We start from the raw sequence: 13,399 nt of genomic DNA on the forward strand, positions 1-13,399 counted from the left end.
AATGAAGCAACTTTTCCCCAGGTGGTGCCATTGTATCCAGTAGAAAAATGTTCTTCATTTTAACCACAAATCTTCCTTCCTGTATGATCCATCTTTTGGTCCTAACTTGTCCTATGGAGCACTAAGAACAGTGAGCATCCTTTTCCAAAGGAAAGTGCTTTTTATTCGGTAAATAACACAGTAACGTGGTGGGCAACCATGTACTGGATTTATGTGGTTTATCACATTTATTCCACAAAGCCATCTATGAAGAGGTCCTCTTATTGATTCCTTTTTCACGGTTTGAAGAACTTTTCACAGGGTAGAACAGTTACGAAAACAGAACCATTAATATTTCAAAAGCAGTAGCCTTGACCACTCTGATACACTGTCCCTCTCCTCTTCCCCAACAGTCAGCCCAGAACTTTTTCTGGTTTTGTTTGCTTTCTTTTTGTTTGGGGGAGTGGGGTGTTGACTGCACCACCCAGCATTCACTTGAGGATCTTAGTTCCCAGACCAGGGATCCAACTCGCCTCCCTGCAGTGGAAGTGCAGAGTCACCCTGTCCCATCTTAGGAAAATGTTGTGTTTCTATTAAAATTGAAGTCAAACACAATCGTTTGTGTATGGTCGGTGTATATAGAGGGCTTCTTAGCTCATTTCACCAGAGCACTATAGATTCACTAATGGCACATGAGACCGGGTTAGAGGTTTGGGCTGCCGCAGCCAAGCAAAACCACTAGAGCTTTGTTATGTTGCTTGGTGCTAAGGGAGCTCCCGCCCTGCCACACTTTCCAGGTGACTGTTGTGGGGACAAGGTTGACTGTGGTGGAGATGAGAAGACGATAAAAATTTGAGAAACCATTGGAGGTGGCAAGAAGTGGATTTTCTGATGAGTTGATGTAGGGATGGGAGAATTTTGACTTCAATAATTGAGATGGGGAGTGATGGACAATGACAATTAACGAAAGTATTATTTTTTTTTTTTTTAAAGATTGAGGAAGGGAAAGTGAATTGACCTACTTCACAAAGCTAGGAAACATCCAATTCAGGTGTATTTAACTCCAAAGGTCAAGCTTTTCTCACTCTCCACACATTAATTTTTATAATGGGGGGAGGATACTTAATGATATATTATCATTAAATATTAAGATAAAGAAATGGCCCTGAAAGCAAATATGGCCTTCCACATAGAGCCTCCACAAAGTCTAGGACCCTCATTAAAGGTGCTTGCCTGTTGGGACCGGATATTGGGAATACAAATCAGGCGAATGGTGTAATGGGAGCGCGAAACCGGCCTTAGGGAACCAGTTTTTAAATACTGCGTTCTGATTGGTGCAGTGACCACGTGCTGGTGTGTGACTGGAGGAAAGTTTGCTTGCCTCGTAAATAGAACCTCAGAGAATTGTGTCCAACTGTCTTCACCGAGTTTGGCGAGTCGTAGTCCATCTGGGCCTGTGATTGGTGGATTGTAGGACGGCGTCGGCTGTGATTGGTGAAGCCCGTGCGTTTTTGAAGTTTCTGTTAGCTAGTTCCTGCGTTGGCCACTAGGAGGAGCCCGGGACACGCCAAGCCCGGCGCTGCGGAGCGTCTAGGCGGGTTCCTGCCGGAAGCCCCCGGGCTCAGCGCCGCGCAGGTTCTACCCTGCGCCCCAAGGGCCATCGGGGGACGGAGGTGGGAGGATGGCGTCAGGGCTCCCCGCTCCAGCCCAGGTGGCCACACTTCTCTGTACGGCCCTTTGGCCCCTTCCCCTGTCTCTCAGCCCCGCAGAGGACTTTGACTGGCCGAGGGGGTGGGGCTGCGGGTTCACGAAGGTTTGTGAGGGCCCAGATCCAAATTGCAAAATTGAGTCTGTCAGGTGAGCCCCGGCTGCGCTGTTAGGTCGCCTCGGAGCCCTTCTCTCAAGTTTAACAGCCTCCACTCCCTTTATGACTCAGGCCTTTTCCTAGGTAGCCTCTCACTGGAGTTTAGAATTGTCCCTTGAAGGTCAAGGTCACTAGCTTGGCGAAGGTCACCCGGTACACAGATGGTCCTGCCATCCCCAGGTGCTATCCACATTGTGCTGTTTCATTGTCTTCACCGCACTTAACTCACGTTTGAAATTCTCTTTTTTATCTACTTCCTTCTGTCTCCACCGCACCTCCCCACCAGGATGTAAGTTCCGTGAAGGAGAAAATAAGGTGGCCAGATCCAATGTAGGATAAACAGTTATGTTTGAAATGGAGGATAAAACAACTGAAGTTTTAAAGTATGGAAAATATGTATATATATATGTCCCCTGTGTTAGTTGGTACATACTTGTACTAAACGAGTTATTCACTGTTTAGCTGAAATTCAAATTTAATTGGGCCTCCTTTGTTTTTATTTGTTAATACAACAGCCCTGTCAGGGAGGGATCTTAACTGTTCACTGTGTCACCTCTAGCACCCACTCATAGTGCACGTAGAATGTGCTGAATAAATGTCAAATGATTGGATGGACAAATTTCTTCATTCACTCATCTATTCATCCAACCCATTATATTAACCGCCAGCTGGGTTCTGGGACTATAAGGGCAAAATGAGACATAGTCCAGTGGAGGAGGCAGACAAATAAACAGTAAACACCATGTGATTGAGCTGTGATGATATAAAGTAATAGGGGCTGTGGGAGCACCAAGGGGAGCCCTGACTTGTCTAAGCCAGCAGGACTGCCTGGAGGAAGATGACCTAGATGAGACTTGGAGGATGAGGAGGTGAAGAGAGTGGTGTGACAACTGCTCCAGGTGGAAGGTGTGGCATGTGCAAAGGCCAGAGATAAGTCAGGGGCTATGGGGTTCTGAAAGCTGCAGTGGCTGGAGTGGAGGGCAGAAGTGCAGTGTGGAAGGAGCAGTCAGAAAGAGGTAAGAAGGAGACTCAGTCACTGAGCATCAGTACCCACCAGTCAGGTACCACAGTGATTGTATCCATTATATAGATGAGGAAACTGAGGCTAGGAGAGGGGAAATGCCTCGTCTGGGTTTATAGTCTGAGTGGGAAAGGCCTAACTTCAAGCTCAGCTCTGGCAGATTCTGAAGCCTGACTCTTCTAGAAAAGGTTCAGGGTTAAGGATTATAAGTCCAATTGGAGAATGTAGAAACAGGCCCAGAAAGGTGACAGGGCTCTCCCTGTGAAGGTGGCTCCATCCAGTTTAACCGGAGAGTGCTGAGACAGTACAGCGAGGTGTATGGAGCAGGACAAGGGCGTTCAGTCTGCTGTGTCTCCCGTTTCTGTTTGGGTTGAGTCTCTAGGAATCCCTTACTGAGCCCTTGGCTAATTCCTTGCATGGGTCCCAGGCTGGTCTGCAGTTTCCATGGAGACTGCCTCCATCCATCCCTGAAATCTCATTGTGACCAGTATTAAGAGATTAACTCTGCCTGGCGGCCTTCACAGGGTCTTGAGTGCCAGAGTGGCTGCGGGAGCTCCCTTAAGGATGAAGAGGTTGCCTGCTGTGTGCGACCCCATAACACCAGGAGGAGGATGTCAGACTGGGGCCAGGGCTTCCCCCGGGACCCCTCAGGTATGATCCTGACTCCACATCTACCTGGAAAGGAGGCTGAGGTGGTGGGAGACAGACACAGGGCTAAGGGGAGGAGTATAGATTTTGGAGCAGGGTAGAGATGCTGTCACCTCAGCCCCCAACCCAGGAAGGCCCGGGGCCTTGACGGGCAGACCCTATTCTGATCAAGGCAAGATTCAAATTCCCTTAACAAGGCAAGGGGAGCCTCACAGAGTCTTTTTTTTTTTTAATACCTTGCAGTTTACAGTCATTATTATTATTATTATTTTTACAGTCATCATTTTTCATTTTATTTTTTGGCTGCACCTCGAGGTATGTGGAACCTCTCCCACCAGGGATTGAACCCACAGCTCCTGCAGTGGAAGCCCAGAGTCTTAGCCACTGGATCACTAAAGGAAGTCCACCTCACAGAGTCTTTTAGGGGTGTTTTAAAGCTACCTGAAGACCAGCTTCCTAATCTGCTTCATTTTGCTTTAGGGAAACTGAGGCACAGAATAGGAAAGTAACTTGTCCAAAGTCAGGCAGTCAGTGAACTGAAGCAGGTCAGGAATCCAGAGGGAGCCGTGGGGTTGCCTGAGCAGAAAACATTTGGTTCAAAAGTCATTGCCCCCTCTACCATGAATCCCAGATCCTCCTTCCTGACCTCTAGGCATGACGTCCCCTCAGCCTCCTCTCCCCTGGGCCTGTCCCATCAGCCAGGCTTCCCTTCCCTCCCCAGCTGCCCCCCTCCACCACCTACACAGTCTGAGGTTGCCAGAATGTCCCTGGCAGGCTCCACTCCACTGGAGAGCACGGCCACCAGGCCCTAACTGTCCCATGCAGGGGACCATCTGCGCACTGGGTCACTATCTGGATGACCTTGGACATTTTTTGTTCCACATTCCAGCCCCTCTGTGACTTCAGGACCTGGACAAGGTGGGGGGCCATGAGAACCCGTCCTTATCCCATCTCCTCTTGCCAGGCCTGGGTTGGAGAAATTTAGGCCTGGCTCCAAAGCTGTCTGGGCCAGGCTTCCCGGAAGGCCACACTGGGGCAGGAAAGCAAACACTGACTCTGGAGCCAAGTAGCCATAGGTCAAATGCTCTTGACTCAGCATTGTGAGCCTCAGTTTCCTCACCTGTGAAAGGGGGCAACAACCCTTCTGTCCTCAAAGCTCATTCTCATTTGCTATGGGAAAGTCTCCAGGTTATACTGGTAAATGAACAAAGTGAGATGCAGAACAGTTTAAGAGGCGGGAGGTGATGTCATATGGTCTTATATGTTAGCTACTGGTAAAGAGCGCTGTGGACAGGAGGCAGGGGTGGACTCTAGTTTCCTCAAGTGCACCTTTAATAAAATTATGTATTTATTTATTTATCTGGCTGCACTGGATCTTAGTTGAAGCATGCGGGAGTCTAGTTCTCCCACTAAGGATTGAACCTGGACCCTCTGCTTTGGGAGCGAGGTGTCTTAGCCACTGGACTACCAGAGAAGTCCCTGCACCTTTTATTTTGTTTTGATTTTTGAGTCATGTGAATGTAGTACCAATTAAAAAAGAAATTTACTTTTTTTTAAAAGCAGATTGGGGAAAATATCAAACTGTAAGAACAATTGCTCATACTTCAATGACATCTTGGCTAATGTCATGTTATTGACAATATGAAGACCCATGAACTAGAACCAGACCCTGAGTCTCTGAATCCTTGACCTAGAAAGGCCTTTGATTTTAAGCCAATTTCATTTTGCCAATAGCAAATTAATAGTTATCAATACCAAGAATCAGAAGCTCCCTACAGGCCCTCCACAATGCCAAGCACTGTCTGAATAGCATCTCATTGAGCTGGTATTCTGACTTTATGAGGAAGCTATCATGTTCCCATTCTACAGATGGGGAAATGGAGCCTCATTGCTGTTGCAACCAGGAGGTTGTAGAACTTGGATACACATCTAGGCTTTTCCAGCTCCAGAATTTTAAGCCCTCCTACGATGGGTGTCAATCTTGACTGCATATCAGGATCACCTGGGGACTTTAAAAAATACTCAGAGCCAGCACCCACTCACCCCTAGATTCAATCACTGGACTGTGACAGGATCTGCGCATCAGTATTCTTTAAAGGTTCCAGGTGATTCTAATACACCATCAGGGTTGAATCTCTGCTTTATGCTAGACAGCTTTTCAAATGGGAAACCAAGGCCCAGGAGGGAAATGACCTTGCTCAAGGTCACATAGTAGCTGGAAACAGAACTACAACAGGGCTCACGTGGAGATTTTGTGAAAATAAGTAAGTGGTGCGTCACCCCTGGGCAGACAGAGCTGTATGGGCGGTTGGCTTGGTAAGTGGAACATGGTTAGATTTCCACCTCCACTTGCTCCCTTACCCAGAGAAGCTTTGTGCAGTGAGCAACCTATACAACTGTACACAGCAACTGTGGCCTGAGTCTCAGGGTCCCAAACACTTCAACTCAGTTGCCTCCAGGCAGATCCCTGTAGCCCTTCAGAACTAGGATGGGGGAGACCAAGCGTGGTTCCTGGGATGTGAGTTTATCCGTCACCTGAATACCAGGACCTGCACTTTTCAGACCCAACAAGAGCTGGGCAGGCCGCATCCAATTCCCAAAGTCACTTCTGCATATAAAGTCAGGAATTCATACCCAGAAGGGAGGAAAGTATACTGGAGGACAGAAACAGCCTCAGCTCAGAAGTCACAAGCCACCTGCCAGAAGGCAGCCTGCAGAGAGGCCCCGCCCACACGGACCCAAGTCCTCCTGGCTTCCTTCCTGATCATTCTCTAGACCACACTCTCTCTACTACCTCTTGAGCCTTGCAGACAGCATCTCCCATAATGCCCTGCTATCCAACCAAAGTGGCTTCCATGCCCTTTCACCCTCACCCACCATGTTCTCCAATTCTGGAAGTTTCCTCTGTTTAGGATGCCACCTCCTCCAGGAAGCCCTCTCTGACTACTCTAGCCCAGAGATAGGTCTTCTTTCTGCCTCCTTCCAGCCCTCACAATCCATACACACAGCCCACATGTGCCTTGGGATGGAGCTTATTTTATCATCACACTGGCCACTTTTCATTGAGCATTTACCATGTGCCAGCCCTGGAAGGGCAGGGTGGCTTGGAGATTAGGAGAACAGACTCTGGAGCCAGACTACTTGGGTTGGAATCCCAGCTTCTTAGAAGCTGTGTGAGCTCCGGCATATGATTCAATCTCTCTGTACCCTGGGTCTATGAGATGGTGATTAAAAACTTGGCTTTACATCGCAGAGTGGTTATGAGGATTGATGAGTTATTATGTACATGTGTGTGTGCTAAGTTGCTTTGGTCGTGTCCAGTTCAGTGTGACCTTATGGACTGCAGCCAGCCATGCTCCTTGATCCATGGGATTCTCCAGACAAGAATGCTGGAGTGGGTTGCCATGTCCTCCTTCAGGGGATCTTTCCAACTCAGGGACTGAACCCGTGTCTCTTATGTCTCCTACATTGGCAGGCAGATTCTTTACCACTAGAGCCGCCTGGGAAGCCTGTTAATAAGTGAAACGCCCTCAAAACAGCTTTGTAAATGTTGACCATGGTTATCATTGCGTAGATCACACTCCATTTCATCCTCACTACAACCTTGTGAGTTAGGTACCACTGTTCCCAATTTACAGATGAGAAAACTGAGACCCAGAGAGGTCGAGAGAGTCAGGGCAGGGCTCTGCATCTATTTCTATGGCCTGAATCCTTCAGAGAGAGGATGTGGCTGGGATGGGGTATAACTTTGAGCCTCTGGTTTGCAGCTCTTGACTGCTTCTCAGAGGGCCCACAGGACTCCGGGCCAGGTGACACCCTCATCCCCACCCTTCCTCCCTGACTCAGACCTTCCAGTGGCTCTCAGGCACCACTGTGCTTACAGCCAGCCCTGGGAGGGAGGGTAAACAGCGAAGAAGGGCCTTTCAGTGCCATTTTGTTTGCTAACATCCAGGATACATCCCTGAGTACCAGAGAGAGCTCCTGCCTGCTCTAGCCTAGCTGGAGACCCCGGATGACCTTATATTCCTGGACAAGTCACTTCCCCACTCGGCCACCATCTCCCCATCTGTACGATGAGGCTGAACCGGTGGTTTTCTGATTCTCGTTATTCGCAGCTGGCTCCACTTTGAAATGAAATATTAAGGACCAGTGTTCGTAGGCAGACCAGGCAGACACGGGGTGAAGTAGGGCCTGGGCGTAGACTCCCTTGGCTCCCAGGACCTCAGAACCCAGCTGAAAGACCCCAGGCCGCATCCTCCGAAGGGCTCCCTCGGCTCTGACACCGCAGGATTCCAGAATCGCGCGCAGCTCAAAGCCGCCACTTCGCATCCCTGTTTGGAAAACTCTCCCCCCCACCTTGCCCCCTCCAGCTGCTTTTATCTCTGTTTGGTAACACAGCAAATTTGCTCAGGACCCAGAGCAGGGGAAACAAGCAGTCTGTTGACTCTTGAGCAAAACCTCCCCTTTGGAGAGCAACAGAGGTGGCTCTGGCTGTGCGTGGGGAAGCTGATGGCCTCTTGCATAACCCAGCGGGCTCCTGCCCACCCAGGCCTTTTGCTTTGCAGGGTTAGGGGTGAGGCAAACCGCAAACTCATGCCCAGTTAATTTTTTAAGGCAAAATCAACAGGCTCAGCAATGATTAGCGAGTAGGTAAGTTGGTCTTAATCATGCTGAGGAGAAGGAGGAAGGAGGCTTCCAGGGGCCCAAGGATGGGGCTTAGTTATCAGTTAACCACATAAATGTTTCCTTCCAAACCCACTGGCCTTCAGCCCTCAGCTTCCTCCTCTTCCTCTCGGAAATATTGAGTTGAACAAAAAGTTCATTTGGGTTTTTCCATAACATCTTACAGAAAAACCCAAACGAACTTTTCTGCCCACCCAGTACTTCCAGAGCATCCCAGCGAGTGGCCATCAGTCCTTGAGTGATCAGACAGCCCACCCTCTGGGGTCCGGAGGAGGCACTGCCAGGGCCCTGGAGCGCTGCAGTGAAGCAAAGGGCTCCTCATGGGTCTTGTGGTCTTATTAAGACCGAGCTCCCCCCAGCCCCCACCCCGCTGCCTCTGCATGATCTTCAGCATGTGTCCTCCATCCTCAGGGCTCAATGAGGGGCCCTGGGTCTGTTCAACGGCTGCCACTCCCCTGGGGACCTCAGTTTCTCCATCTGCCAAATGGGTGGGTTGGATGAGACACCCTGTCCAGTCTTGAAGTTCCGTGACTGGGTTAAACCAACATGGCCTGTGCTCAGGACAAGGAGAGTGGGATGAGCTGTGGTTTTAGGGAGTATGAGGGGGAGGAAAGAAGCCAGGAACAGGGAGGGGGCCTACCTGGTATCTGCTGTTGGTACCAGCCAGTGACAGATCCCAGCTCCAGGAAGAGGGCTGTCCTCTCAGGTGGGAGGCACGGGTCCCTGTGGGGTGGGCTAGGGCTGCAGGGATGACCTGACAGACCCCGGTTGGTGCCCTGAGACCTCGAGAGCTGCCGAAGGAAGCCGGAAGGCCACACTGGGCCCTGCTGGCTGCCCAGACTGGAGTTTGGTCAGTGTTTGGGAACCTATATTGTGAGAAAGTTAGGACTTTGTCCACAAACTGGAATTTGAAATTTCAAAGGGGCGAGACTGAAGGGCCCTACCCCAGAGTGGAGATGGCTCTTGGCTTCTTTCCCCCACGACTTTTGTTCTCTGTCTTGATAAGTCCCTGGTTCCCTGCACCGCTCCCTGGGTGATGGGTGGGGGAGGAGAGGCTGGAGACGGTGGGGACGTGAGCACCCAGGGGCCGTGAAGATGCCTGGTGGCCGTGGGGTAGCCGGTGTCTGGAGGATGCCTCTGAACTTGCGCGTGCACCAGGACAGCCTCCTTGGCTTCTCAGACCCCTGAGTGCTCCAGCAGTAACGTGACGATGGGACCACTAGCCACCAGCGCTCAGAAGTCCGAGGTTCTTTCTGGGAGGGAGCAAGGAGTAGGTGAAGCCCTCAAGCTCTGGAGTCAGACTGGGGTTCCAGTTACAGCCCCTCCTCTTACATCAGGTTGGCCTTGGGCAAAAGGCTTCACCTCTTTGAGACTCAGTTGTGTCCGCTACAAAGCGGGACAGATCAGCCGAGAAGAGTGGAAGGGTCTTAGCACCAGGCCTAGCATGGAATCTTCCTGGAAACATTATTGTCATTGAAAAGAAAAATGCTGTGGTCCAGAATGGCAGCTCCCTTAACTTCTGTCCGCACCATTGGCTTGAGCACCCTGCCCACCACCCCTCCTCCCCAACCCCTGGCTGCCCAGGGCACTGCTCACAAAATGCCCCTCTTCTCCTTCCTGAGGCTCCTGCTTCTCCATCTATGACAAGAAGGAGTGGGACCTCCAAGTGAGCTCTGAGGCCTGTTTTCCCCTGGGATCTGGGACATGTTGAACTTGAGTTGGGGGGGGGGGAGCGGTCTGACAGCCCCGGGGGGCAGTGCCGAAATAAAGAAAGGCTGCAGAGTTGATGGCAAAGAGGCCAGGGTTTGCTCAGGGCTGGGCCAGCTGTCCCTGGAGTTCTCCTGTGTGGGGGTCCCGATTCCAGCTGACTCTGGAGCCAAGGTCGAGGAGTCAGTCCCAACAGTCACTGCTATTCCCTGTATGCCTACACTCGGTCATTTCATGCCCACACCATCCCCCGGGTACAAGCCTTCTGGTGCCAAAACTAAGGTTGAGAAAGCTGGAGCCCGAGGTCGCAGTTTGGGAAGATGGCAGTGCCTGAGTGTTTTGTTTTTGTTTTTATTTGACTGTGCCCAGTCTCAGCGGCGGCACATGGGATCTTCGATCTTCGTTGCGGCATGCGAACTCTTTAGTTGCAGCAGTGCCTGACTTTTGACCCAGCTCTTTCTGATTTCAAGGTCCACGGTTTATCCTTTAGGGGTGGGGTGGGGGTAGGGGTGGGGGTGGGGAAAGGGCTAAGAACTTTATAGTATTATCCCATCTCATCTTCACAACAAATTTCAAGTTTGGCTCGTTTTACAGAAGGAGAAACTGAGGCTTGGAAATAATGACTTGCCAGAGACCACAGAGTTGGTAGATTTTAGAGGTGGCCAGTTGTTTATATGAGGGATGTGTATCTAGAAGATACTGTTTGGGATCAGCTAAGGATGGGCTTCCCTGGTAGCTCAGCTGGTAAAGAATCTACCTGCAATGCAGGAGACCCCGGTTCGATTTCTGGATTGAGGAGATCCCCTGGAGAAGGGATAGGCTGCCCACTCCAGTATTCTTGGGCTTCCCCAGTGGCTCAGCTAGTAAAGAATCTGCCTGCAATGCGGGAGACCTGGGTTCAATCCCTGGCTTGGGAAGATCTCCTAGAGAAGGGAATGGCTACCCACTCTAGTATTCTGGCCTGGAGAATTCCATGGGCTGTATAGTCCATGGGGTCTCAAAGACTCAGACCCGACTAAGTGACTTTCACTTTCACCTTTTCAAGGCTGGGGTGAGTCACAAGTTCCAGTTCATGGGTGGGTAGATTTACTTATGTGGTAGGTCGTGATTGGTGGGACATGGATGGGGTATGAAATCGTTTTCTGGAATGTACCTCATAGGCAGTGGATCACCTGTGTTGTGTGTTTGGTAAAATATCTGTGTCCCTGTGTGTGGAGTAACTTATGGTGTACAGGCTGCCCACCCAGTAGTTCTTGCACGTAACAGACATGCATGTGGCATGGCTGTCTCTATTGATCATAGACTTTATTTAATCTAAGATGCTGTCTATCGAGATCAAAAATTTGTTATTTTTACTATGGATTAAACTTTGACATTCCAGCGATCCCAGCCCACTTTTGGAAATAGGGAACTGCTCCCCTTAGACTGGATGAGACGCCCTATGTGTCGGTTTGTGAGAGGAGTAGCTGTGTGTGGCCTGTCACAGGTGTCAGACAGGTGGCAAGACCCAGAGTCAGCCCTAGGTAGCCCCTCCCAGGACTGTCCCTCCTTCTCCTCTATGTTTATCCCTTAGTCAGGTCTCCTGCCCAAAGCTCTTGGAACCAGGCTCAGATGTCCTTGGAGGAGCACAGGAGGAAGCCACCAGGAGATGAAGTCTTTTCCATCGGCCCTTATGGGATCTCTGTCCCTCCTTCCCTCCCTCAAGGTCCAGTACTTATCAACAAACAACTGGGCCAGCATCTTCACCCCACTTTACAGATGGGAAAGTTGAGGCCCTTAAAGAGACATGATTTAAACAGAGTTATCCGAATAGTGACAGAGCTAGTTCGTAAATTACCAGGTTCTGCCATCAGTGGGATTCTCCAGGCAAGAATACTGGAGTGGGTTGCCATTCCCTTCTCCAGGGGATCTTCCCCACACAGGGATCGAACCCAGGTCTCCCGCATGGCAGGCAGATTCTTTACCATCTGAGGCACCAGGGAAGCCCTAAATCTGGTCTCCTCATGCCAAATCCAGCCTCTCTTCTCCAGAACAATTGCTGCCCCCAACTTCCCACCCTAATTATCTAAGCTCCAGGGAGAAGATGGAGGGAGGAGAACAAGGCTACACAGGCTGGAGGAAGGGCTTCTAATTGTTGGAAGAATGTGAGAGGAGGCTTCCACACATCCCTCAAACACAAGCCGCCTCTCCCTCCGATGTGCCCATTCATTAATTCACTCACCGTTTCACTCATTCAGTCTTTTACTCACTAATCCACCATTTCACTCACTGATTCATTTCATTCTTTCAGTAATTCACCCACTCATCAATTCATTCATTCATGTATTAGCATACCCTGTCTGTAATTCACCCACTCTTTTTTTTTTTTTAATATTTATTGACTTAGCTGCATCAGGTCTTACTTGCATCACGCAGGATCTCTTGTTATGGTGCATGGACTCTAGTTGCGGCACTCGGGTTCAGTAGTTGAGGTGCAGACTTAGTTGCTTCAAAGCATGTGGGGTCTAGTTTCCCGACCAGGGTTTGAGCCCGAGTCTCCTGCTTTGCAAGGTGGATTTTTAACCACTGGACCACCAGGGAAGTCCCTCACCCACTCGTTAATTCACTCCTTCATTAATTCACCCACCCACTCACTTATTAATGCCCTCTTTCACTAATTCACCCACCCTTGCCCTTATTACCAAATCCCTCTGCCTGGCCCTTCCCTCCAACAAAGGAGGACAAGCTCCCAGGCCTCCAAAATCATAGGTCCTTCTCCCCAGACCTGCACTTTCCACCTCTACCTCGAGACCTTATCTCCCCAGCTAGATCAGGAGCTCTTGCCCGTGTCTGTGTAGCGGGCAGTGAGGGCTGGAGGGGGTGAGAAGACAAGCATGAGCCATGAGTTGAAGGCCACAAGATCAGCAGGGCCCAGTCCCGAACAAAAATGCAGGCCCCTTGTTAAGGAGCCGAGAATGGCGCTACTCTGCCCAAGAGTGCACTGCTCAGGCGGCGTGCCCACGAAGCCCACTCTGGAGGGAGGAGAGAAACAAGGGAGATACGAAAGGGAGGCCAAGAGGGTGGGAGTGGAGGGAAATGGATGCTTGTTTGGTGTTTTCCTAACACCAACTCTTTTAATACTCAGACCACCCTTTGAAGTTGATTGTGCATTTTCCTAGAACAGGAAACTGAGGCTCAGAGAGGAGAATCATTTACCCAGAGTTATGATTAGTAGGTGGTAGGCGCCTGAACGTTAATCCAGGTCTAAGGGGCTATAAGCCTCCCTTCTTCCCTGGGGGTTGGGGGAGGCAGGGGGCGGGGGTGGGGGGCAGCTGGAGGAAATGACAAGGAAAGGAGTGATTAGAGTCTGGGCCTGAGCACCTGGGCACAGCGGGACTGGTGGGGCCCAGAGTGGGGTCCCGGGGAGCAGGGGAGGGGACCTAGACAGGGGTCTGGTCCTCTCAGTCCTTCCTGCCCCCAGGGAAGGCAGGAAACTGGAAGGGACCTCCTAGAATGAG

At 50.5% G+C, this 13,399-nt stretch overlaps 1 protein-coding gene and 1 long non-coding RNA gene across 3 annotated transcripts in view; one reads left to right on the top strand and one right to left on the bottom strand.

Moving 5' to 3' along the window:
• The window catches only part of LOC139036783 (uncharacterized), a 28,655-nt gene extending 19,214 nt beyond the window's left edge, over positions 1 to 9,441 (bottom strand). The window contains exon 1 of the long non-coding RNA XR_011489641.1: positions 8,836 to 9,441. This is a non-coding gene — a long non-coding RNA (uncharacterized lncRNA). The remainder of the gene's footprint in view (positions 1 to 8,835) is intronic.
• The window catches only part of HNF4A (hepatocyte nuclear factor 4 alpha), a 63,680-nt gene that overhangs the window by 20,171 nt on the left and 30,110 nt on the right, over positions 1 to 13,399 (top strand). The window contains exon 1 of one of the 2 annotated variants that reach the window (XM_020911458.2): positions 3,461 to 3,515. The exons of the other annotated variant lie outside the window; for it this stretch is intronic. Within the exon in view, the coding sequence (XP_020767117.1) occupies positions 3,476 to 3,515 (40 nt within the window). The 5' untranslated portion in view covers positions 3,461 to 3,475. Of the gene's footprint in view, positions 1 to 3,460; positions 3,516 to 13,399 lie in introns of those variants that run through there. 2 annotated transcript variants of the gene reach the window in all.

Source organism: Odocoileus virginianus, chromosome 9, assembly GCF_023699985.2.
Source record: "Odocoileus virginianus isolate 20LAN1187 ecotype Illinois chromosome 9, Ovbor_1.2, whole genome shotgun sequence".
In the NCBI taxonomy this organism is placed as follows: Eukaryota; Metazoa; Chordata; class Mammalia; order Artiodactyla; family Cervidae; genus Odocoileus; species Odocoileus virginianus.